Source organism: Antechinus flavipes, chromosome 4, assembly GCF_016432865.1.
Source record: "Antechinus flavipes isolate AdamAnt ecotype Samford, QLD, Australia chromosome 4, AdamAnt_v2, whole genome shotgun sequence".
NCBI classification, from domain to species: Eukaryota; Metazoa; Chordata; class Mammalia; order Dasyuromorphia; family Dasyuridae; genus Antechinus; species Antechinus flavipes.
Genome location: NC_067401.1, coordinates 371,034,961 through 371,059,956, shown reverse-complemented (window position 1 = coordinate 371,059,956; position 24,996 = coordinate 371,034,961). Strand labels below are relative to the sequence as shown.

At 34.1% G+C, this 24,996-nt stretch overlaps 1 protein-coding gene across 1 annotated transcript in view; it reads left to right on the top strand.

The window, feature by feature from the left end:
- Positions 1–9,734: 9,734 nt before the first annotated feature.
- The window catches only part of LOC127561572 (pre-mRNA cleavage complex 2 protein Pcf11-like), a gene marked incomplete at its 5' end in the record, with an annotated part of 74,691 nt that continues 59,429 nt past the window's right edge, over positions 9,735–24,996 (top strand). The window contains 4 exon segments of the mRNA XM_051996750.1: positions 9,735–10,430; positions 10,433–10,963; positions 10,965–11,721; positions 11,724–12,092. Coding sequence (XP_051852710.1) covers positions 9,735–10,430; positions 10,433–10,963; positions 10,965–11,721; positions 11,724–12,092 — 2,353 coding nt within the window.

The following is a 24,996-nucleotide window of genomic DNA, read 5'->3' as shown; positions in this document are numbered from 1 at the left end:
CAAACAGTTTTCTTGTAGCACAGGGAGAATTGAATTCAGAAGGTATAAATAACCCAGGAAGAAAAATAAAAATGCAAGCAGTTTATATTTATTTCCCATATTATTTTCTTTGGGTGTAGCTGCTTCTGTCCATCTTTGATCAATTCAAGCTCTCTTTATCGAAGAGATCCACTTCTATCAGAATACATCCTCAAACAGTATCGTTGATGAGGTATATAATGATCTCCTGGTTCTGCTCGTTTCACTTAGCATCAGTTCATGTAAGTCTCGCCAGTCCTCTCTGTATTCATCCTGCTGGTCATTCCTTACAGAGCAATAATATTCCATAACATTCATATACCACAATTTACCCAGCCATTCTCCAATTAATGGGCATCCATTCATTTTCCAGCTTCTAGCCACTACAAACAGGGCTGCCACAAAAATTTTGGCACATACAGGTCCCTTTCCTTTCTTTAGTATCTCTTTGGGGTATAAGCCCAGTAGAAACACTGCTGGATCAAAGGGTATGCACAGTTTGATAACTTTTTGAGCATAGTTCCAAATTGCTCTCCAGAATGGCTGGATTCAAGTCACTTAAATTTGATAGCCTTCATTTCCTCATCTGTAAAATGAGCTGAAGGAAATGGCAACCCACCACAGGTTCTTTGCCAAGAGAAACCTAAAAACAGTCATGAAGACTATGACATGACCAAAATAGCTGAACATCAATTATTCAAAATATTTTTTGAGGTGCTTGGAATAGAAAAACAAAACAAAAGCTGCTCCTGTCATCTTTTTACTGGATGATTAATAAGTTGATGATCAGACATTTAAAATTTTGAAGCAACTAAATGACTGAATTAGCTATGAAATCAAAGGAGTTCCTTATGACTATGCCACAAATTCAGCAAAACTCAAGACCAAAAAGTAAATGGTTTGCTTTAAATGAGGGTGAAGATATAATAGAGAAGTACCATTCCTTTGATGCTTCCCAAATTATCTTGGTTGCCTCATTCCCAGGTAATCTTGTTGGTTCCCTGGGTATAAAGGCCAAGTCCCACAGAAAGCTTGGGAACAAAGATGAGGCATTGGCCTATATCATAGCAGATAATCTGCTGCAATGAAATTTCTTACAAAATTCAACTAATCTGAATTTGGTAGGAAGAATGGAATGAAGGAATTAGGTGATTTCTGGAGCAGAAAATACCAGAATGAGAATGTTGTTCAGTATTCTCTTCTTGTCTAAATTCAGCTTAAGTCTTCTTCTCCAATCCTTCCTTTCTTTTTTAATATTGTTCCTATATAGGTCACTATTTCCAAATATTCATAGGGAAGGAAGAAAGAAAAAGGAAGGAAGGAAGGAGGGAAGGAGGGAAGGAAGGAGGGAAGGAGGGAAGGAAGGAGGGAAGGAGGGAAGGAGGGAAGGAGGGAAAGAAAGAAAGGAAGGAAGAAAGGAGGGAAGGAGGGAAGGAAGGAAGGAAGGAAGGAAGGAAGGAAGGAGGGAGGGAAGGAAGGAGGGAAGGAAGGAGGGAAGGAAGAAAAATGGATTTCATCATTAGTTTTGATCAACTCTGCCAAGGAAAACAGAATAGTAGGTATTCAGCTGCAGAGTTCAGATTGGGCAGAAGTAAAGGAGTTAAATGCTTGGGATTATCCTTACATGCATATTTAGTTGAAACACCAAGGCAAATAAGTTCTCTCCTTTCTTAATTCTTACCTAGCAGATACATCATTTATGAGTTGAATTATAATTGTGTTTTCCGGCAACGCATTTGGGAAAAACTAAACATGGAAAAATTATAAATCCTGGTGTAAAAGCATCTACATTTCTTGGAGTAATAGGGGAAATAAATGATAATGCTGCTCATGTATTTAAAAAAACACTAAATAACACTTTTTATTGGAAAAAATACATAGCTATTCTTTTACCTGAAGCATTTATAGTAATTTCCCTGATGAGTAGTGATCATGTGAGGCTTCAAGGCTTCCTAATACTGGAATCAAATACTTGAAATAAAATATACACTTACTACATCTTTTGTGCTGCCTCTTGAAACACTAAAATATATTTCTATGTTGTTAATGATAATCAGCTGTTCAGAGTCAGTACTGCCTGTGGCTAGGGGTGATCTAGAGATTTCATGGAGCATGATCTCCTTTTAAATAATAACATATCACTGCAATATGTTTTTTTTTTTTTGCACAGCCAGATGTGACTAATAACTATAAACATTTTATGAAGAAATGCATATTATATTTACCTACAAAGCAATAAATCTTATTATTGCTAGTAAAAAAAAATTCCCATACTGTGAAACTAAGCACTATATTTTAACTAATAGTATTTTGTTATTTGTATCATTAAATTTTCTCCTATTCTATGTATAAAAATTACATTGTTTGACAGAAAAGGCTGAATTCTTAGGTGGAAATATATCTTATTCCAATAGCCTTAGAGCCTGAAGTGAAGACTGTTAATGTTACCGGTTAATAGCATTTATGGGCTTCTGTTTTGTCCTAAATACTCTCATGCATGGGAGATGGAAAAGGAGGGAATAGTCACAAGTTCTGTGAATATCGATCTTATGGTCTAATTGGAAAAACAAAATGCCCACATGTGAAAATTGCTTTGGAACATTTTAAAAACAACATGAATGCAAACTAACATATTGCAAACATAAGCCCTCTGGAGCTACCAAGAGTAATAAGGAAAACCAATATGAACATCAGGAATAATAAGTGCCATTCTTTAAAAGTCGGAAAATATTACTGTATTGAACATATAAAATGGAAAATCTTACTTAATTGAACAATTATACAAAATGGAAAAATTTACTGGATTGAAATTTCCAGCATAGTGGTAATAGAATGGAGTGCTGGACACTCAGACACTCACCAATCACATAATCTCTATCTTCTTATGAAAAATGAGAATAATAAAGTGATCTTGTCTATGTATCATTGTGAGAATAGAATGAGATAATATTTGCACGATATTGTGTAAACCCTAAGATACAATATCAGTGCTAGCCATCATCATTATCACCACCACTACCATCATCATCATCATCATCATTATTTTCATTGTCGCTGCTAAGTATGACAACTAGGAGATAAACCTCAGGAATTTAGAGTAAGGGCACAAAAAGGAGGTCCAAGAATCCAGATAACGGAAAAAGAAGTGACTTTTAATACAGTTCCAGAATAAGATAAAAATTAAAAGCAATTTGTATAGAACTAAACATCTTGGATGGAAAGAAAACTGACAAGACAGGAATTATTTCATTTTTGCCTTCATATTTCCTCTGCCTCTCTTTCATGGCACCTTACAGGTACTTAATAAATGCTTGTTGATTAACTGATTGATTTTTTTTGGATGATTTCAGAATACAAAATCAGATACAATTCCAGTATAAGCTCTGAAGCAGAAAATTGAAACATCAAGGATAAGAGCATTTTCATGAATCAGAAAGGCAGATGTTAAACAAACAATGGTCTTTAGGCATCCAACTTCTTAATGTTAAAAGTTTCCCTCACAATAAAACAGAGGAAGCTATATTCCTATTTAGGAAGTGTATTATTAGGATAATTAAATCAGAAAAATACATAAAAACAGACTGAGATCACATAAGTGATTTATTTTTTCAGGTGAGCAATTTAAATTCAATACAGAAAACACAAGGATCAGCAGTCTGCTAACTTTACAATTTACAAAGGCTCTTTTGATTCTTCCAAAAAAGGTAGAATACAGTAAGCATCATTTCAGTGCTTTTCAGTAGCAGTGAATTAAGATCTGGTCCTGGAAATGTGCAGTAGCATTTCATGATTGCATCAAATTCTTTATTATTAATACTTTTGAAGAAATTTTATGTCTCTCTAGGTGTTCTAGTCATAAAATCACAACACTAGAACAGTATGAGTTAGGAATGCTTACTGTCCTTTTGTGTCCCTTAACAGAATGACTCTAGAGCACTGTATGAGTCTTATCTGACTCTCTAGATCTATCATAAAACTGCAGTCTTGGAACAGGGTGAGGATTGGAAGTGATTACTGTCTTTCTGTGTCCTTTGAGGAGAGATCAGCTCTATTGAGTTGTACTAGTCATATCTGTCTTTGGGGTTTAGTTCAACTGTCTAGTGCATACCCAATTAGCCTTGATAGAGGCTTTTCCATTATTCAGTAAAAAGACAGCAATAATAATAAGATGCATATAGTGTTTCAAGGCTTCTGGGACTAGAGATGAATAGAAGAAGAGCTGCATCACGTTTAGGAAAATGTCAATTTTTTTTTTTTTCACTTTTTAAAAATTTTTTTTAAATAATTTTTTATTGATAGAACGCATGCCAGGGTAATTTTTTACAGCATTATCCCTTGCATTCATTTCTGTTCCGATTTTCCCCCTCCCTCCCCCACCCCTTCCCCCAGATGGCAAGAGTCCTTCATGTTGAATGGGTTGCAGTATATCCTAGATACAATATATGTGTGCAGAACTGAACAGTTTTCTTGTTGCACAGGGAGAATTGAATTCAGAAGGTATAAATAACCCGGGAGGAAAAACATAAATGCAAGCAGTTTATATTCATTTCCAGTGTTCTTTCTCTGGGTGTAGCTGCTTCTGTCCATCTTTGATCAATTAAGGCTCTCTTTATCGAAGAGATCCACTTCCATCAGAATACATCCTCAAACAGTATCATTGTTGAGGTATATAATGATCTCCTGGTTCTGCTCATTTCACTCAGCATCAGTTCACGTAAGTCTCACCAGTCCTCTCTGTATTCATCCTTCTGGTCATTCCTTACAGAACAATAATATTCCATAACGTTCATATACCACAATTTACTCAACCATTCTCCAATTGATGGAATGTCAAATGTTTTTAATGATTCCAAGCATTATGTGATTTTTAAAAAGGCTCATTGAAAAAAACAGCATTCTATCCATGCAATTGTATGGCACTGAGAAGCAGAATAAAATGGAATACAGAAAATAACAAATTTGAGAATTGGAAGGGATCTCTGAAATCTATACATGAAAGAATTTAGTCCAATCTATGGAATATACATATAGGAATCTATATAGTCCAATAACAGCAAAAAGCAAAGCAACTAAACAAACCAAAACAACCCATAACAACAGTTTTCCAGTCTCCTTCTTAAAGATTTCTTTGAAGAAATAAAAATTAATATCACCCAGAATGCAATGGAGATGTACACAGTGTGAGAAGACTATAACATATAATCAATGAAGTCTTTCAAAGAACAATAACAGCAAAACATCATCAAGAAAATGCATGCATGATAGAAAGAGAAGATGGATTGATTACATGGTGATGAAAGTGGACAAATTAAGTGCTTTAGATATCAAGAGAGACTGAGGAAAGGTTCCAAAGCATTAAGTATGTCCTATGTGGTAAATGTATTAGATGACTTGGACCCAACTTATTCATATGTACCATCTGTCTCAAATATTTATACAAATAGAGAAGCTTTATAGGTTGCACTCTAGATTCATGTTGTGATTTTCATGTTTGGTAGGGAAAATTGACTTCAGCAAACCCTGATCTATTGAGAAGGAGGGTCCTGGACCTTAATTGCAGAACCAAGGGAAAATACATCAGAGAAGGAAATTCAGCATAATCTACTGGAGAAGGGGAGGATCATATTCAGTTACATCAGGTTTATTGCTTTCAAAAGAAAGGTCATTAAATGAAGGAAAACATATTAAGACAGTGGGAAGGAGAGCTTCAAACTAGGCAAAAGAAAGGAGCCTTGATCCTCATTTCAATCAAATAACCTGAGGAAGGGTGACTTTAGGCTAAGATATAGAACAAAAAAAACCACTTCCCCTGGGGAGAACAAAATTACTTCAATACAATTTGATCCTTAGAGGAGCAGAGACTTTAGACTCAACTACAGGATTAAGGGAAAGTCACTTGAAATGAAAGAGAGGGTTTCAATGAAGTTGTCCAAATCCCAATCACTTGTAAAATAGCCATCTGAAACTCTCCCAGTGAGGAGCACATCTTCAGTGCAAAAATATCAGTAAATAAACAAATAAATAAATAGATTAGGTAGATAGATAGAAAAATAATAGGTAGGTAGATAAATAGATGATATATCTATCAGTCTCTATTATATCAGTCAGTGAATGAGGTGGAGTGAGATTTCTCAAGGCAGTTGTGAAAATCAAGCAAGACTTCACCCACCCCAGAGTTGGTATAGGCCTGAAGGTGTTATATCTCAGTTTCCTTGTTCTGCCTCAGTTCCCCTGGTGGCAATCCCCCTTCCTGGCCATTAGGAAGGAGATAATTAGGACTGGGAGCCCTGGCTACACTGACATTCCAAAGAGTCATAAAACTCCAGATGGCTTATCTCAAATATCTAGATGGCACTCCCATTTCCTGGTCCAGACATACTGTCTCTAGATTCTTCACTTATTAGAATTTATGATCCTTGCTCCTTACCCCCAACCTGTCAGAACTGAATTTATCGTCCTTTCCTGGAGTTCCCACTTACCAGTGCTCTACTCCCCCTGCCTTGTGTTTATTTCCCTAATCACTGGAACCCTATAAGAGTCTCTGGAAACCCTCACTTATTGCTGAATGCTTTCACACAAGAGTCCAATTCAGCCAGCAGGCTAAGATGGCTTGGCCAGTCTTACTCTCCACTTATAAAATATTAAAAAAAAAACTTCTAATCTCTATCTTGCCTCAGTTTCTCCAGCATTACAAAGGTAGTCCTTGGTGTTGACCCAAGTATATAATTACTTCCCCTTCCTCCTATTCTTCCATGACATCATTTCCTTTCTACTTCAATCAAATATAAACAGCTATGCTCTTATTGGCAAAGTGAAAACAGAAATAATGTGCCAATTATTTCTTGAAAAAACAAAAACAAACAAAAAACTTAAATGAAAACTTCCAGGAACATCAGTTCCCAAACCCAGAGTTTACAGGTTCAAGAAAAAATATTGCAGTCAGCCAGAACTGCTAAGGAACCATAGCTAGGATCACACAAGATCTAGCAACTACCAACATAAAGCAGGAGTGAGGGCAGAATGCAGCATTCTAAAAGGCAAAAAAGAAAAAAAAATGTTTATGACCAAGAATAACTTACCCAAGAAAGATGAGTGCAATTCTGCAAGAGAAAAAAACCAAATGGACTCCCCACCAAATTAGAAGATTTTCTGATTAAAAAAAGGGGGAGAAAAATAGAAACTGTAAAACATAAACAGAGTGCTCAAGAGAAACATAAAAAGGTAAATAGAAATAATAACCAAAGGACTTCATAGAGATAAATCATTTATATTCTAGTGGAGGAAAGAGACTGATACAAGTCTTTTCATAATATTAATGTCATCAGAGGTCATAGAGGGAGTCAAATAAGACAAGGACTGAGAATGATTTTATTATTTTTGAAGATATTTTTAAAAAAAGAAAGAAAAGAAAGAACAATTATACACTAAGAAAAAAGTGGAGAAAGAGTGGAAAACTTATTTCATACATTCAGAATGAGCAAATATAAATCTAAAAACATTGTGGGAAAGTTGAAGGCAGGGAATAGGTGACACAAGCCTCATTTTCATCTGAATTAATCAAAAGGAGGTAGAAGATAGAGGGAAAGAGAGACAAAGAGGAATGGGGAGACAGAGAAAGACAGAGAGAGAGAAAGAGAAGGAGGCAGGGAGAGAAGAAGAGAAAGAGAGATGAGGGAGGTATAAAGGGAGGAAGGAAGGGAGAAAGAAAGGAAAAGGAGAGGGGGGGAAAGGGAAGATGTGAGGTGATGTAGTATGATTTTAAGATCTCTTGATTTTAAGTGGGGCTTCTATTCTGCAATCTATTTGATTCCAAAGTCCTCTGACCTTGCTCCCCAACACCCAATTTAGAAATGCTATTATTCTGGCAATCTGCCTGATTGCAGAGACCCCTCCTCAATTCATTTCTGACTGGTAATCTTGTCTGTAATAATCTGGTCAACAAAAACCAAATTCTGGAGACCACTCCTTCCTATCTATGAGCCATAGAATTAGCATATCTATGATTGAAATCTAGACAAATGTATCTCCTTACTTCTGTTTCTCTGCAGAATTCTCTTAGAATTCCAATCCATTTGTAATGGTGTTACAATTACAATAAAACTTTGCCCCTTGATGAGGAAATGGGTTCAAGTTTGCAAATTCTTTTGAGATATTTCATGACACCAGTCTGTGATTCCAAACATTTGGGACCCCTTTCTCAACATCAAGAGAGGGAGTTGAACTTAGTAGGCAAATAGAAAAGAACAATAAAGGGGAGAAACATATAATAAAAGGAGAATGTAATGAGAAATAAAGAGAGGGGAATGTATACGAGAACTTAATAGCTACATAATTAACAATCTTAAGTATTAAGGTAATTAGATAAAGTGAGTAAGTGTAAAGATAAAGATAAATTTCCCATAAAAGAGAAGAGGCTAGTTGTTAGAATCTGTTATGATCGCATATTTAAAATTAGCTGGAGTCAGGAACTCAGGTTAAGGGAAAAATCTTCAGTCTTTATTCAAGTGAAGAGGTGAATAAAGATTGCAATAGCAAATATAGGCAAGAAAGATTGAGATAGCAATATGGGCAGCTGCAACAGGAAATCAGCTAACAGAGAGAGATGTGAGCTGAGCCAGCCATGGCAATGGCAATCCCAAAAGTCTCTCCTTCCCCTTCCTTTTCTACTCCCCTGCCTCCACCCACCAAAATCATCATTTCCTATACAACACATCAGGACTTGCACAAAGAGTGGGCGGGGGCCATTCTTTCTCCAAGATTATATATTAATAGAGTATGGTCCAATTACTATTTAGCCTCATGTGCTTGGGACCTCAGTGCATCAACTCAAGCCTCAGCCCATTACATCTCCCGCTTTCTTTTGTTTTAGAATACAGGTGATCATGCCATCCCTGACTCCTCAGGGAGGTCAGAGCCCCCAAGGGGAGGTAATCACATCCTCCCTGACTTCTCAGGAAAGGAGGTGAAAGCACCGAAAAGGAGATGATCACGACCCCCTGACTTCTCAGGAAGGGAGGTGAAAGCACTAAAAAGGAGATAATCACGCCCTCCCTGACATCTCAGGAAGGGAGATGAAAAGCACCAAAGGGAAGTGGGGGTTGCTAGCAGGTTTCTGGGCTCAAGGGTCTTATTATGCACAAACCCATCAGCATGGGAGGTATTACACAAGCACATAGCAACAACACAGAGGCTATTAGTGATGACTCTCCCCACAGTCAGTGAAGGCTTGATGTGGTGTAACAAACATGAATTATTCACCCAATTAATGGTATAACAAACAATATGAATCAACATTGTGTTGTAAAAGATTGCCAGAAGTCTTAGAAGGAGAGTATGTAAACAGCAGTCACACATACATCTTCTTCAGCAGCCAAGAGATAGTCCAAAACCAATCTATTGTCCATTGCTTCACATATTAGGGAATCCAATGATCTCCCCAAGTTTTTGAAGTCCAGCAAAATTCTTTTTATGTCTTAGGGAATCCAATGATTCCAGCAGATTTTGAAGTCCTGTAACAGTCATATCATTTCTCAGAGAATCCAATGATTCCTGAGCGCTTTCAAGTCTTATGTCTCAAAGAATCCAATGATTCCTGAGGTATTTAAAGTCCTACAACAATCTAATGTCTCAGAGAATCCAATGATTTCTGAGAGTTTTGAAGTCCAATGATTTTCTATGTCCATGAGTCAAACGCCATAACTGCCACACTCTTTCCCCCCAATGTGAATACTTCTAGCATCCATGTGAATCCTAAATTTTTAAATAAATTGCCTGAAGAGCCTCCTACACCTACTACGGTGGTCAGTTCCCCTGGTATCTCCACGCCTCCAATTGTCCCTGATATCCAAAAGAATTTGACTCAAGAGCAACTGATAAGGCAACAGCTGCTGGCAAAGCAAAAACAGTTGTTAGAACTTCAACAGAAAAAATTGGAGCTGGAGCTGGAACAAACTAAGGCACAATTGGCAGTTTCTCTTAGTGTTCAGCAAGAGGCATCTAACATAGTTCCTGGATCAGCACCTTCCAAATTACTTGTTTCACAAATTCCACCTATGGCAGTTAAAGCTTCTCATCAGGTTTCTGTACAGCCTGAAAAGAGTCGTCCTTCCTCCTCTTCACAGCTCCAGGATATGAAAGTAACAAATAGAGATCCTCGTCTTAATCGGATTAGCCAACATTTTTCTCATGGTAAAGAGCAAAGTCACAGGAAAGACTTTCTAGTAAATGCAATGAATCAGTCTGATATCAAGGCAAATAAATCTATGCCTGCTGATAAACAAAACTCATCAAAGCAAGAAAAAAGTAAATCAAGTGAAAAAATCACAAAGAAAGAACTTGACCAATTAGATACTAAATCCAAATCTAAATCTCCTTCACCTTTGAAAAACAAATTTTCTCACACAAAAGATATAAAAAAAATCAGGAACCTGAAAGTGGTCGAGGGGTCCCTGAAATGAGCAAGAGAGATCCCCCATTAAAAAAACACCTCCAGGATAAACCTGATAGCAAAGATGATGACTTAAAAGAGAACAGAAAATCTTCAGAAAAAAAAGATAAAGAGGAGCATGTGAAGTCATCTGAACACAGACTCACTGGAGGTAGAAATAAAATTATAAATGGTATTGTACAGAAACAAGATGCTGGTACTGAAGAATCAGAAAAACAGGGGACAAAAACAGGAAGATTAAGTACTAGAAAAAGATCTCGATCACGATCTCCGAAGTCTCGGTCACCAATCACGCATTCTCCAAAAAGGAGAGATAGGCGCTCACCTAAACGAAGGCAAAGGAGCATTTCTCCTTCTCCTTCTACACCTAAAACTGGAAAGCTACGCCAATCAGGAGTTAGGCAGTCACATGTAGAAGGATTTGCACAAGCTTCTCGTGATGAAAGAAGTTCTAATAAAAGAAGTACTAAGCAGGACACCCGGCATCCCAGGCGAGTAAAAAAAGACTCAGGAAGAGAGACCACAAGAAACTCTAAATCAGCATTCTACAAAATCAGGATCTGAACCAAAGGAAAATGTAGAAAATTGGCAAAGCTCTAAGTCTACAAAAAGATGGAAATCTGGTTGGGAGGAAAATAAAAGTTTACAGCAGGGTGAAGAGCATCAAGGACTTGGTAAATCACCTCATCTAAGGCATAGAGAGAGTTGGGGAAGTGCTAAAGGAATTTTATCATCCCGAGCCCCCAAACAACAACATCGATTAAGTGTAGATGCCAATCTTCAGATTCCTAAAGAATTAACTTCTGCAAGCAAGAGAGAATTACTTAAAAAGGCAAATGATAGTTTAACATCTGGTGAAATTACACAGGATGAATTCCTTGTTGTTGTTCATCAGATTCGTCAGCTCTTTCAGTATCAAGAAGGAAAACATAGCTGCAATGTATGGGATAGTCCTACAGAAGAAAATAAAGGTGGATTGAAAAAGAAACCTCTCTTATCTGATGCTGAATTAACATATTATGAGCATAAAGCTAAACTCAAAAGGACACAGGTTCAGCATTCATTTCCAAGACTTGATCTCTTAGATATATTTGATTACCATTTGACTGATGCTTTGTTGTCTGGAATAGAATGTGAACCATCCAAAAGTAAACATACAGGTAGGAGTAGTGGAGCACAGTTTGACAGAAAAGAACAATTTAGTGAAAGATCAAGGCGTCTTTCTCCAATATCTGGAAGCCGTACTTATGCGGAGAATCTTCCCCCCATGATAGTCGAAGAAGGCATGAAGAACAAGTTTCTGCCAAAGGTGTCCGAGAAGAGCAAAGGTCTCCATTCAGTGAGTGTTTTGCACTTAAGAGACCTAGATATGAAGATTCAGATAAAACATTTGCAGACAGCCCAGCATCAAGATATTCAAGCCTCGATACAACAAATCAGAGACTCACAGCATTAGCTGAAGATAGACCATTATTTGATGGACCTTCTAGAACATCTGTAGCAAGGGGGGATGGCCCAACTAAAATGATTTTTGAAGGACCTAATAAGCCAAACCCTAGAATTGATGGACCTCCAACACCAGCTTCTCTTCGGTTTGAAGGGTCACCAGGACAAAGAGTGGGCGGGGGCCATTCTTTCTCCAAGATTATATATTAATAGAGTATGGTCCAATTACTATTTAGCCTCATGTGCTTGGGACCTCAGTGCATCAACTCAAGCCTCAGCCCATTACAAGAATCCTTACATGCTGTTAAGTTATTAGAATTGATAGAGACAATAATTATCTAATTTAGCATGGTTCAGTATGATTGATCTGATCTTACAAGGAGTTGTTATGGGTCAGAACTTGAAACAAGGTACTAAGTAGAACTGATAGAAACAATGCTTGTGTTCACACCTTTAGAGAGCTCATATAAGCAAGAAGCTCCCAGGGCCAAAGGGCACTCTGAGACACAGAGCACTCTGGGAGATTGAGAACCAGAAGCCCTCTCTCGGAGGCAAAACAGATTCATTCCAACTTTCACCTTGGTGCTGACTGGAGGTATTCAGAGTTGAACTAAAGGTAAAAGACTAGCAACAAGAGCTCTCGGAACCAAGGAAAGCTGAGGCCTCTAAGAAAGCTACCCAGGCCCAAGGAAAGAGAAAATAAACATTTGGATTTTATCAGCTGGCTGTATTTGAGGTGATTATTACTCAGAACTAAAACTAAGGCTGCTTCCAGAGAACCTCCCCAAGAAACCTGCTCTCCCAGAGAACCATTATACTATAAAAAAGAAAAAGAACACCACAGCTAGTGAAATGGCTTAGAAAATAAAATTCAACAACATTTTCTTTACAAAAAACATACTTAAAACAGAGACTCACATAGAGTTTAAAGGATTTGGAGCAAAATCTATTATACCTCAAACTCTAAAAAAGTAAGCAATCTTGATTCCAGACAAAGCAACAGGAAAAAAGATAAGTAATTAAAAGAAACTACATTTTGCTGAAAGGTGACATAGTCAATGAGTTAATTTCAATATTAACAATAGATACACTGAATGATATAGCTAATGCAAAAAACCTCTAGTAATACTGAACATATGTTTCAATTCCCACAATGCAGCAAGAATATTAAACATTAATTGATATTAAGAAAAAAATCATGTAGAGGGTAAATATCTTAATACTAAAAAAAAAAAAAATAGGTAGCCTGCTCCCCCTCCAAAAAAAAAAAAGCATAGAAATGAAATAATTTCCCTAAAGATAAAGAAATTAATGAGATAACCAATGCAAATTTTAAGAATGCAGCCCACCAAAAAATCCAAACAGAAAAATGTTTATCTCTAAATGTTTTCATTATATATCAACAAATTGAGGTTATAATTTTTAAAATATTCCTAGAAATCAACTTTAAAACACACAATTAAGCACATGAAAGGAAAGCCTGAAAATCAAGTGTTAATAAATTCAAAAGCCCCCAAATTTGAATTAATGAATAAAATTGGAAGCTGCTTTTTAAACAATAAAATGTGGAATTAATTAAGTAGAAAAAAGAGTAAACCAAAATTACCAGTATCAAAAAATGAATTTACAATACATGAAAAAGAAATATTATTAAAATTATTTTGTCCAATTAAATGTCAATAAAAGTTAATTTATGAAATAAATTTATAAGATATACAATACTTAGAGTAACAGAACAAGCAGTAGAGAATTTAAACAACTCAATCTCAAAGAAATAAACTGAATTGGGTACTTAAAAATTCTAAAAAGGACAAAAGGACAATATAGATTCACAATCAAGTATTATCAAAATCTCAAAGAATAACTTCAATATTATATAAACTTTTCAAAAGTAGCAAAATGGGAAAATCCCACCCAACTCTTTTTATGACAACAAACTAAATACAACCAATTTAAATAAAGAAAGCAATAGATCAACAATGTACATTGATGCAAAAATCTGAAATAAAATATTAGGAAAATATATAAATACATTGATCAGCAGAAGAGTTTAGGTACTCAACATTCAAAAGCAAATGAACTTAGTAGCTTAGTGTTTGATAAACATGACTCCAGCTATTGAGGTAGGAACTTGTTATTAAAAAATAAAAATAAAAACCTCCTGGGGAAAACTGAATAGTAATCTGTTTAAAATAACCTTTAGAATAACACTTTAAAATATATATATATATTAAGATAAGTAGATATTTGTAATGGCAAGGCACTAGAAACTGATTGGATACCAATCAGTTGGAAAATGACTGAATAAGTTATGTGTATATGAATGTTATCGAATATTATTATTCCATAAGAAATGATCAGCAAGATGATTTTAGGTACACCTGAAGAGACCTACATGAACTAATGTTAAGTGAAATGAACAGAACCAGGAGATCATTGTACATGGCAAGATCAAGATAATGCAATGATCAGTTCTGATGGATGTGCATCTTTTAAAAAATGAGATGATTCGGGCCAGTTCCAGAGGGATGACTGTGTGAACTGAGTGTGGATCACAACATAGCATTTTCACTCTTTTTGTTATTATTTTCTTGAATTTTATTTTCTTTCTTGTTTTTTTCCCCCTTTTTGATTTGATTTTTTTTTTGTTCAGCAAGATAATTGTATAAATATGCATGCATATATTGGATTTAATATATATTTTTATCATGTTTAACTTATATTGTGTGTTACTTGCCATTTAGGGGAGGGGAACACAAGGTTTTGCAAGTGAATTTTGAAAAAATATCAATGCATATATTTTGAAAATAAAAATCTTTAATAAAAAATAAGTAGATAATTAACTTTGATATTAAAGATCTCATCATAAATAAATTAAAGAAATAAAAAAAATCTTTCATATCTATGGGTAGAGAAATTTTAAACAAGTATAGAGAAGATAGCAAGATAATTTAAAAATGATTTTTATTACATATAATGATTTTTTTTCTTTTTTCTTTTGCACAAGCAAATCCAATACACATAATATAAATGGGAAACAGTTAACTGAGGATCAAAGAGACAAAGTTTCCCTGACCATAGTCTCATTTTCAAGATATGCAAGGAACCAATTCAAATTTATAATAATGAGAGCCTTTCCTTGATTGATAAAATCAATGGACATAAATAGGCAATTTCTTAAGGAAGAAATTCAAGCTATTGATAGCTATATATAAATATAAAATATTTCTTCAAGTCACTAATAATTAGAGAATTTTAAATTCAAAGAGTTCTCATCGACTGACAAAGTTGACCAAAAGAGAAGAAAATGGCAAATAGTTGCAACAACTACAGGAAAATAGATACTTTAATAATCACCATTTCTGTATAATTTTAATAAAACCCAGTAGGAAGAGATAAAAAGAACAATTTAAACTGAAATAACTACTAAATATATAAAGTACTTGAATGTCTACCTACCAAGATATACACAGGAGTGATAAGAACACAACTAGCAATCACTGTTGATGGAATTGTGCATTGATTCATACTTTCTGGAAAGAAATTTAGAAAAATGTCAAAAATTTGTCCCAATGATATCATGAAATAACCCACGTCATAAAGGAAGCCAAGAAAGAAGAAAAGTATCATAAGTACAAAAATATCCCTTTTATTTTGTAATGGAAAAGAACTGAAAACTAAAATTGTGGCCATGACAAATTAGGACATAAAAATGTAATGGGTATACTATTTTACTGAAAAAATGATGAAAGAGGAATTTTCATGAACTAATGCAGAATGAAATGAGTAGCACCAAGAGAACTAATTATATTTTATCATGAACGTTATGAAAATGAACAGTTCTAAAAGACAATAAACTCTGATCAACTAAATAACCAAACATGATTCTAGAAAACTATTGAAGAACCCTGCCCATTTTATGACAAAGAAGTGTTGGATTAATGTGGAGAATTAAGCAAGCATTTTTGGAGTTGTCAGTATGGTAATTTGCTCTAACTATACTTATGTAAGTTTTTTTTTTTTTTTTTTAGTTGAGAGGACAGTGGTGAAAAGAAAGAAAAAATATATATATTGATAATTGGATAATATTTTGTATATCACATATGTAGTACAATGTATGTGTGCCATGTAAGATTATGAATATAAAGAATCCAGAGAAGATGAGAAGATGAAAAAGGAAAACAAAACAAACAATAACTACAACAATGCAAACAGAAAGAATAATAAAAAAGTAACATGTGTGCAATACTTTAATGTTTACAAAGCACTTTAAATTTTTATTATCCCCTTTGATCCCTATATAAAAAAAAAATATATATATATATAGGATGCTAAACTCTGTAATTATAATAACCAAGTTTGATCCTGGAAAAGAATTCATTTTTTGCAGAATTCATTGCATTCATTGTAGAAGTAAAATATTGTTTGTACGTAATATTGCACATGGTATCAGACACAATGTGTTGTTTGGTTGATTTTTATAAAACTATTTTCTCTTTGTAATTTTTATTATAAGGAAAGGTTTCTTGGTTAGGGATAAGGGTAACTAATGTATTCATAATTTGCATCTTACATTAAAGCAAAGCATGAATTATAACATATTTGGTGTCACTTTATCTCCATTCTATCTATCCAGTCCTTTTTGAATAAGACATAGATTTCCATAGCCATATTCCTATTCAGAATTCCATCCTGCCAAGTTTTACTGTTATATAATGAACTCCATGTTTGAAATAACTTGAGTTCCTTCCCCTACAATTTTCTCTGTCAAAAGAAATGAAAATGAAATAGGCTAGGACCGAATTAGCCATCTTTTATCATTAAAGAAGCTACATAAAATGTGACACTGAGTGAGACTTTTAAGACACTTATCTGTTTTATAGAAATCAAACCAGAAAAAAAACTTAGATAGTCATACAGAAAACACACCTGAAATGCAGTTTGAAAAATGAAGTTGTAAAATGAGTTCAAGGAGCAGTGGCCTATAGAAGTGATAAAGGTAGTAATAGAAGGACTATGGAGAGTGAGATACTGTGATACTGTTAAGTTTGTCCAGTAGCTGATGAGGGCAAATTGCTGTCATTTTAATGAAATCAGGATAAGAATCCTTGTACACTTTGGATAAAATGGTTATAGTTCTCTAAATTATGACTTTGATATTGAGAAGGATGCCTGATAACCTTTCTATACAAATAGCCTCCAGATAGATTCTAGTCCATTGAAGGAAGAGAAATTATAAACTCTAAATTTAATAAAAAGATTGTAAGCATTGGGTTGCAACAATTACAGATTCACTACAGACTAAGTATCACTAGGGACTTTTATTACTGTTTTTTTTTTTATATACTTTAAGTAAAGTCACTTTAACTTATGTGTGCAGTGAATAATAATATTAATATTTATATGGCACTGATTTCTTTTTGATTTCTGCAACCACTTTATGATATAGATATTTCAGATATTATTATCACTATTTTACAATCAAAGAAACTGAAATTTGGAGGATTTAAGGGATCTACTCAGGGTGTCACAAGTAGGAGTATAATTCTACTCCAAGAAAAGCAATATGGGACAGTTAAGAGAGCGCCAACTCATACATTAGTTCAAGTTTCATCTCTGACACACACTACCTGTGCATAATTGGGAAACCCTGCACCTCATTTGTAATCTTTTTTTTTTAATAAGAAAGATTAGAATACCTTTAAAATATTTTCTAGATCTAGGACTCTCCATTCTTATGCAGATCTTTTCAATACCAATAGAATCACAGATAAAGTTCCTATCCTTACTTCACAATCCCAAGCAATGCCTTCTGGTTTTCTTCTAGAGGCCTCATTTGTTTCCACTTAAATCTCCAGAGCTGATAAAACTTGGTTATCATTAAACTGGATTAAAAAGGATAGGTTGTTATCCTATCCATCAAAAGACATAACCCTTTGGGACAGCTAGATGGTTTAGTGGATAGAACACCAGCTCTGAAGTCAGGAGGACCTGAGTTCAAATCTAGTCTCAGACATTTAACACTTCCTGGTTGTGTGACACTGGGAAAGTCACTTAACCTCAATTGCCTCAGCCAAAAAGAAAAAAATAAGCCCTTTCCATTACTCCTTAGTGAGTTACCAATTATTATTCTTTAAAGGATCATAATCTAATATATTTGCAATTGAATGGGTAATTAGAAGCTATCCAATCCAACCATTAACTCTAAATTTCACATTTCCCTGCCACTGTACCACATTTCATCCCCTTTTATAGCTTGATGCAATAATGCAAGAAAGAATTAAAGAAAATTATCCCCAAAGTGTTATAATAGGCAAAATTAGAAACAGGGAAAAAGCTACCAATAGCTAAAAGAAACCCTATGAGGAAAAGCTTGAGGAACATCAAAGTCAAATTCTAATACCTGCAGATCAAAGAAAAAATATTATGATCAACAAGGGAAAAAACAAGTCAAATATGACAGAACCACAATTAAAATCACACAAGACTTAGCAGCAGCTACATTAAAAGACCACAGATGGAGCACTATAGATCAAAGAGCAAAAAAATTGGGGTAAAATATCATACTCAGAAAAATTAAGAATAATCCTGAAGGAAAAAAAAAATGGCTATTCCATGAATTGCAAGATTCTCAATTTTGTTGCAAAAAATATTGAATTTAATAGAAAATTTGATATATAAGATATAAATATATAAAATCTAAGAAAAATATAAAATAAACATCAAAGACTAATTTCAAGAAACTCATTAAGGACAAACTTATTTATGTTTTATATGTAGAAATGTAAACCATATGTTTAAGATTGTCAATAGTAATTGGGTAGATTAAAAAAAATTGGAGTAGAGCTGAATATGATGTGATTGTAAAATAAGCAAAACTGAACAGTGAAAGATAAAAAGAGTAATTATGTTATACAAATAGGATGTGAGAAAAAGAACTGACAGAGGAAATAGATGAGAAAAGGCTGATCCCACTCATATCAGGAATGGGTTAAAGAGGGAACAATAGAGAGAGAGAGAGAGAGAGAAGTTTTCTAAATTTATAAAAAATAAGAGGGAAGGAATAAGATAAGGGGAGGTATAGAAAGGTGTATAGATTGAATTATTTTTATTACATATAATGATTTTTTCCTTTTCTTTCTCCTTTGCTTTTTCACAAGCAATTAAATGGGAATGTAGATTAATGGGAATGGAATAAAGAGGGAAGGAAAGGGAGGGCAGAAAGGATAAGGGAGGAACCCTGAGGAGGAGGAGGTTAAGTAATAGCAAGATAAGGTAGTGGGTAGAAGTAAAGCAAAAGAGTCAGCAGGGAGAGGAAATAAGTTACACATAATTATCATAATGATCAGAAGTAGAATTTCTTAAAAAAAAAAAACAGGAGTAATAATCATTGATCTCAGACAAAGTGAAATTTAAAATAAATTTAATCAAAAGAGAAAAGTAGGGAAACTACATAATATGTCAGCCATTTCAATCAATAAAGTTTTAAACTATTTAAAATGACTAGATAGTATATGGTTGGAATAGTGTTGTGGTATAGGATTTAGCTTCTTAAACTGTAGTTTGTAACCTTACATGGGGTCTCATAACTGAAAAATTATGATTTGTTATCAGGGGATGTTTGGTTTGTGTACCTATTTTATTTACCTATATATTTGGAGTCACATAAAAATTTCTTGGGTAAAAAGAGGTCAGAAGTATAAAAAGTTTAAGAAGACTTGGTGTATGAAATGATGGGTTGGTAGATTTAGAAAAATATGGAAAGATTTGGACTTGTGAAGGATGATATTATCCACCTGAGAAATAGAGGACCAGCAAGCATGGCACAGTTTTACATTGATGTATATGTATACAATTATGTATATGATTATAGATACCTCTTCATCTATATATATATATGGATATATGCGTATATATTTGTATATGTGTATATATTAAGTATGGAGATGTATATATGTGTGTGTATATATATATATATCCATGATTAATTGTAGCCTCTTTGGAGAGGGAAGGAGAAAAAAGAATAAAGTAAAAAATGCACAGCAGAGAACAAAAGAAAACCTGGATAGCAAAGAAAAGATGGACAACCCTGAAAACAATGTGTAATATTTATTAATAGGCTTTCTTGAAATGGAAATTTATTGTCTCATATTTTGAATCCTCTCATATTCTGCTGTTTACATGGTAATGTTTTTTTCCTGTTTCTATTTTGTACTTAAGTTTTAAAGAAATAATTTTTTTTAAAATCTTTCAGTTGTAATTTGTGGGGCTCTTGCCACAATTATTTAGTCTATTAAAATATGCACTTTTCATTGTCTTTAGGAAGATTGTAAAGGCAAACTGGAATGACAGAAAGACATGACAACAGTTTCAGTCCTTGGGGAGAAAGGTGCTATGAAAATATCTTCAATTATGAACTGATTTAGCAACACTACATGCATATGATGACAGGAAGATTTGATTTTGAAGTTTCAACTACTTTTTTCAAGTGAAAAAGGTATATTAACAAAGGGAAGTAGGACTATTTTATAAAGTGTTGGTGCAGAGAATCACACCATGGTTGTTTCTGTTGTTCAGTGATTGGGTCTACCCTGCTAGTTTAAGTTACTGAGCCACAGAAACGAGGTTAGTTAGGAGGCATGTAAATGCAGATGGGTAAAGCAATAAATGTATTGGGCTTCAGTTAGTTAAATCTTCTGTTTAAATCCAACCTCAGACACTCACTCATTGTTTGATCCTGGGCTTAACTTCCCTCTACATCCATTTCCTCATCTCTAAATTAGGAATAATTGAAGCACTTAGCTCCCAGAGTTGTTGGGAGCATCAAATTCGGTAATAATTTTAAAGTACCTCGCACAATGTCTGGCACATGGTAAAGTGCTATATAAATATTAACTATTATTATATGCCAGACATTACATGAGATACCATTAATAAAACAATTTTCTAACCTTCAAGTGCTATGTAAATGCTAGTTATAATTAGTTACTAATTCAGCAAATCAGATACAGGCCCAAAAATCTAACAACCCTCAGGCATTTACTGAAATTCATCAGTGTAGCTAACACTTTAATAATATCTAACATTTTAAATTTTAATCTGCATTATTAATGCATTTCTATCATTTTTCTTAAGTTTTGACAATCAACAAAATAATTAAGATCTGATTTGTAGCATTTGCCAATTTCTTAGGTGTACATTTTTATACTTAAAATTTAACAGTTCAGTAAGGAGCCAATTGGAACTGGCTCCAGCATACCCTTGAGGGAAGGAGGAAATACAGAACAAGAAGGTCCTCTCCCAGAAGAAACTTAATTTGTTGGGGAATTTAGCCATATGGGTTCATTATGATTTGTTTTAACACTACAAGCTTTTGGACTGGGGCTACTGTATTTCAACTATTGTGACTTCTCTGAGAAGATACATCCTAATGAACTAAGACGACTAAATTTCTTAATCAGGGCCCAGTTTTATGCTTTTAAAAGAGAAATTGCCCTAAGAAAGAAATACACCTATTGTGTAAATCATCTTTTCATTGTCAAGGCAGTCCTATTAAGTGGAACACACTCTCTCTATAGGGTTTGGCACAAAGAAAGAAAGATCAGTTCTCCAAATCACCATAGACTAACAAAACATTTTTTTTAAGGAGGGATAACTTTTTCCTCAACAAATGAAAAAAGTTATGAAAATGGAAGCTAAGAAACAAGAGAATCAATAAATACCATTTATGGAGCAGATAATTGTGTGGAGAACACAACAGGTATCCAATAAGATATTATTGATTGATAGACTTTCTGGAACTAAATCTGGTTAAAGTTCACTTAATGTAAGCAAAGTCAAACTGCTTTCTGTGGTTTACTAACAAGGTGGCTGATCTTCAGAGAGCCTTGGGTAATGCACTGAATTAATATCTCTCAGATAAACTTTCTCGCCCTTCTTGATGATGTTGATCATAGACTACAGTCTGGGGACCTACATTTAAATCATGGTTCTGATTCTTGCTTCCTATATGAACATGGATAAGTCACTGAAATATGAGTTATGGATGGCAGAGTAGAAAGAATTTTAGATTTTGAACCAGGAAAATTCATCTTACTGAGTTCAAATCAGCCTCAGGCACTATTTGTGTGACTATGGACAAGTCCCTTATCCCTATTTGCCTCCATTTCCTTATCTGAAAAATGAGTTGAAGAAGAAAATGGCAAACCATTCCAGTATCTTTGCTAAGAAAATCCCAGTTGGATCAAGAAGAGTCAAAAACTAGTGAACTTAAATTATTACTAAATATAATAAGTGCTATATAGAAGTAAATAAATTATAATATTATTATAATTAGCATATATACATAACATTTTAAAGATCCTGAAATACTATACACATGTTATCACATTTAATCAAATGATAATGAGATTGAAAGAGTTATTATACTTATTCTCAAAGGGCAGAGCCAAGAGAAGTGGGAATATCAAGAAAAATTAACAACTCCTAATAAAAATTTCTTATTCATAAATGAAATGAGTTGACTAGAAAGGTTTGTAGATGTAGAGAGGGAAAAGGCATGAAAACTCATGTCATTCAACCTCTCATTCTCCCTCATTTTATATATAAGGAAAGCAAAGCTCAGGGAGATTGTGGCTAATCCAAAATCACACAGTAGGTGATCCTAAGGAAAATATCATTTGTCCCCTCCCCCCAAATATCTAATCATGATATACATTTGTGAAATTGTTAAGTACTTTCATATGTATTTGGACAATAGAGGTCACATAAATGTGGTTTATAATCTTTAGAATTTTCATGAGTGTATGAAGAGATATTAAAAAAGAAAAATAAAGGGCAGCTAGATGGCACAGTGCATAGAGCACCATCCCTGAAGTCAAGAGGACCTGAGTTCAAATCTGGCTTCAGACACTTAACACTTCGTAGCTGTATAACCCTGGGCAAGTCACTTAGCCCCAATTGCCTCAGCAAAAAGGAAAAATGATTCAAGAGATATTGAAATTTCAAGCGATAACTAATAAAAACTTACGTTAAATTTAGGATCCTATATTATATATATAATATATGTAATTATTAATTAAAACTGTCCAAAGTAAAATGAATTATCTAGGGTTGTTATAGAGGAATATTCAACTTTGGAATTGGGTGGACCACACAATTCTCTAAGTTCCCTTCTAACTAGACTCTATTATATACAGTGCTGCAGTCTAGATGCTGGGAATGCAAAGACTAGAAAATGAAATATTTCCTTCCTTCAAGTAACTTACCTGTCAAGATCAAAGGAGAAAAGCACTTAAAGCACTTATAAACCATTAAACACCTAAATAAAAGCTTTTTTTTTTATTAACCCCTGATTTGTAATATGAAATTTCACTTAAGGCCTTTCAGCTAATCAATACTACACCCCTTTTTCAATGATTTCTGAGAGAGTTTTTTATCTCTCAGACTATATTGGACTTTTCTCTTACAGAGTAGCCATAGATAAAGTTTTTAGGACATATGGCCCAATTTACTTTCATTACTTTTGTCCCAAGCTAGTAAGAGCAAACTCTGCAATACTTGCACACCCCTGTTTATTTCAATTAATAATGTGGAGATAAATGTAAAAGCAGTTTCCTGTATTCACTTACAAGAAAGAGTCACTTAAATTGTTGATGTAAAAAAATGGTTTGCCTACTGCTGACAACTGTACATTTTTGAGCCCTGGTAAAGGCTGTTGATGTCATTACTTCTCTTTTGCTAAGGTTACAAAGTCTCCTGCTCACAAAAGGCATTAGCAGATTTTTGATTAGAGCGATCTAACATTCGCAATGTTCTGTTAATATGTAGTCTATTCAAACCCATTTGGAAAGCATCATGATGTCTCTCCACCTCCCCTCCATTCCGGTGGAGCAAAATCTATGGAGTGCAGGTGTGCTCCCTGAGATACTCATTTTTGAAAAGAACAAGCTCTTTACCAGAAACTAAATTTCCCATAGGAAATGTGAATCTGAATGGCGAATCATTTACAAATGTAGATCAAAAGAATACATTACTGCATGGCTTTATAATATTCCATGTTCTCCATAATGCCTATTATTGTATATCCTTTGCTCTGCTGCCTGCTGAGGTGGAAAATTCAAAAAGAAATGGTATGTACAATAAGGTTATCACTTTTGCCATTGACAGATGATTCCTTAAGCTTAATCACATCAGTTCTTGAAACAGCATGCTCTCAGAATCCTGTGGGGGGGGGGAAGTCCTCTGTGGTTTTAATTAGAAGTGGAAGAGTTCATCTTCTCTGTAACTAAAGAAGTAATGAAGACATGGTGTCATCTTTTCTTAAGTTTTGATGAGCAAAAGGAAAGGGAGAGAAATTGAGCTTATTATGTTATGTTAATATATTAAAAGATTTGTCATTGGTTAAGTAGTGTCAGTGCTTTTAAAAATGAATCATCCATTTGTTAAATTCTGGTTATTTGTTTTCATATTCCATTATTTATGATTAAATCCTTTCTTCTTTTACAAAGATAATTAACAGATTAATGAAATCTCACAGAATGTGCAATGTTTTGCATCCATCTACCAAGCCCCCAATCCTAATTCTGCAAAAAAAAAAGGAAAATGATATATTTTCTCATCTCTTCTTTCAGGTGATTAAAATTATATAACATTTATTTATAATATTTAGGGTTTTTTCTTCATTCCATATAATAATTCTGTACAAATGGTGTGTTTATGGCTATTGTAGTTATTTTGTTATTGGGTATACTAGTTAACTATCTCTGCTTACTTCACTCTGCATCACTTCATGTTTCCTCACTTGAAATATGGCTGTCACCACAGTTGTAGAGTGAACCATAATCCACAGTTTCAAATTCTCAGAAATAGTTTTTGGCAATCTTTTTCTATTTTCATTGCAATTAAGTATGGCTTCTTACATACTTAAGACTTAAAGTGACAGACTTAAAAAGAATTAGTATAATCATACTAGATTGGATAATTTAAGAAAATATCTTTGTTTTTCTTTTAAAGAAAAGTTAGGAAGAATATAAGTAGACAAATTTCAAAGTAGCAGAAAAAAATTAGAGATTATTTGGGTTTTT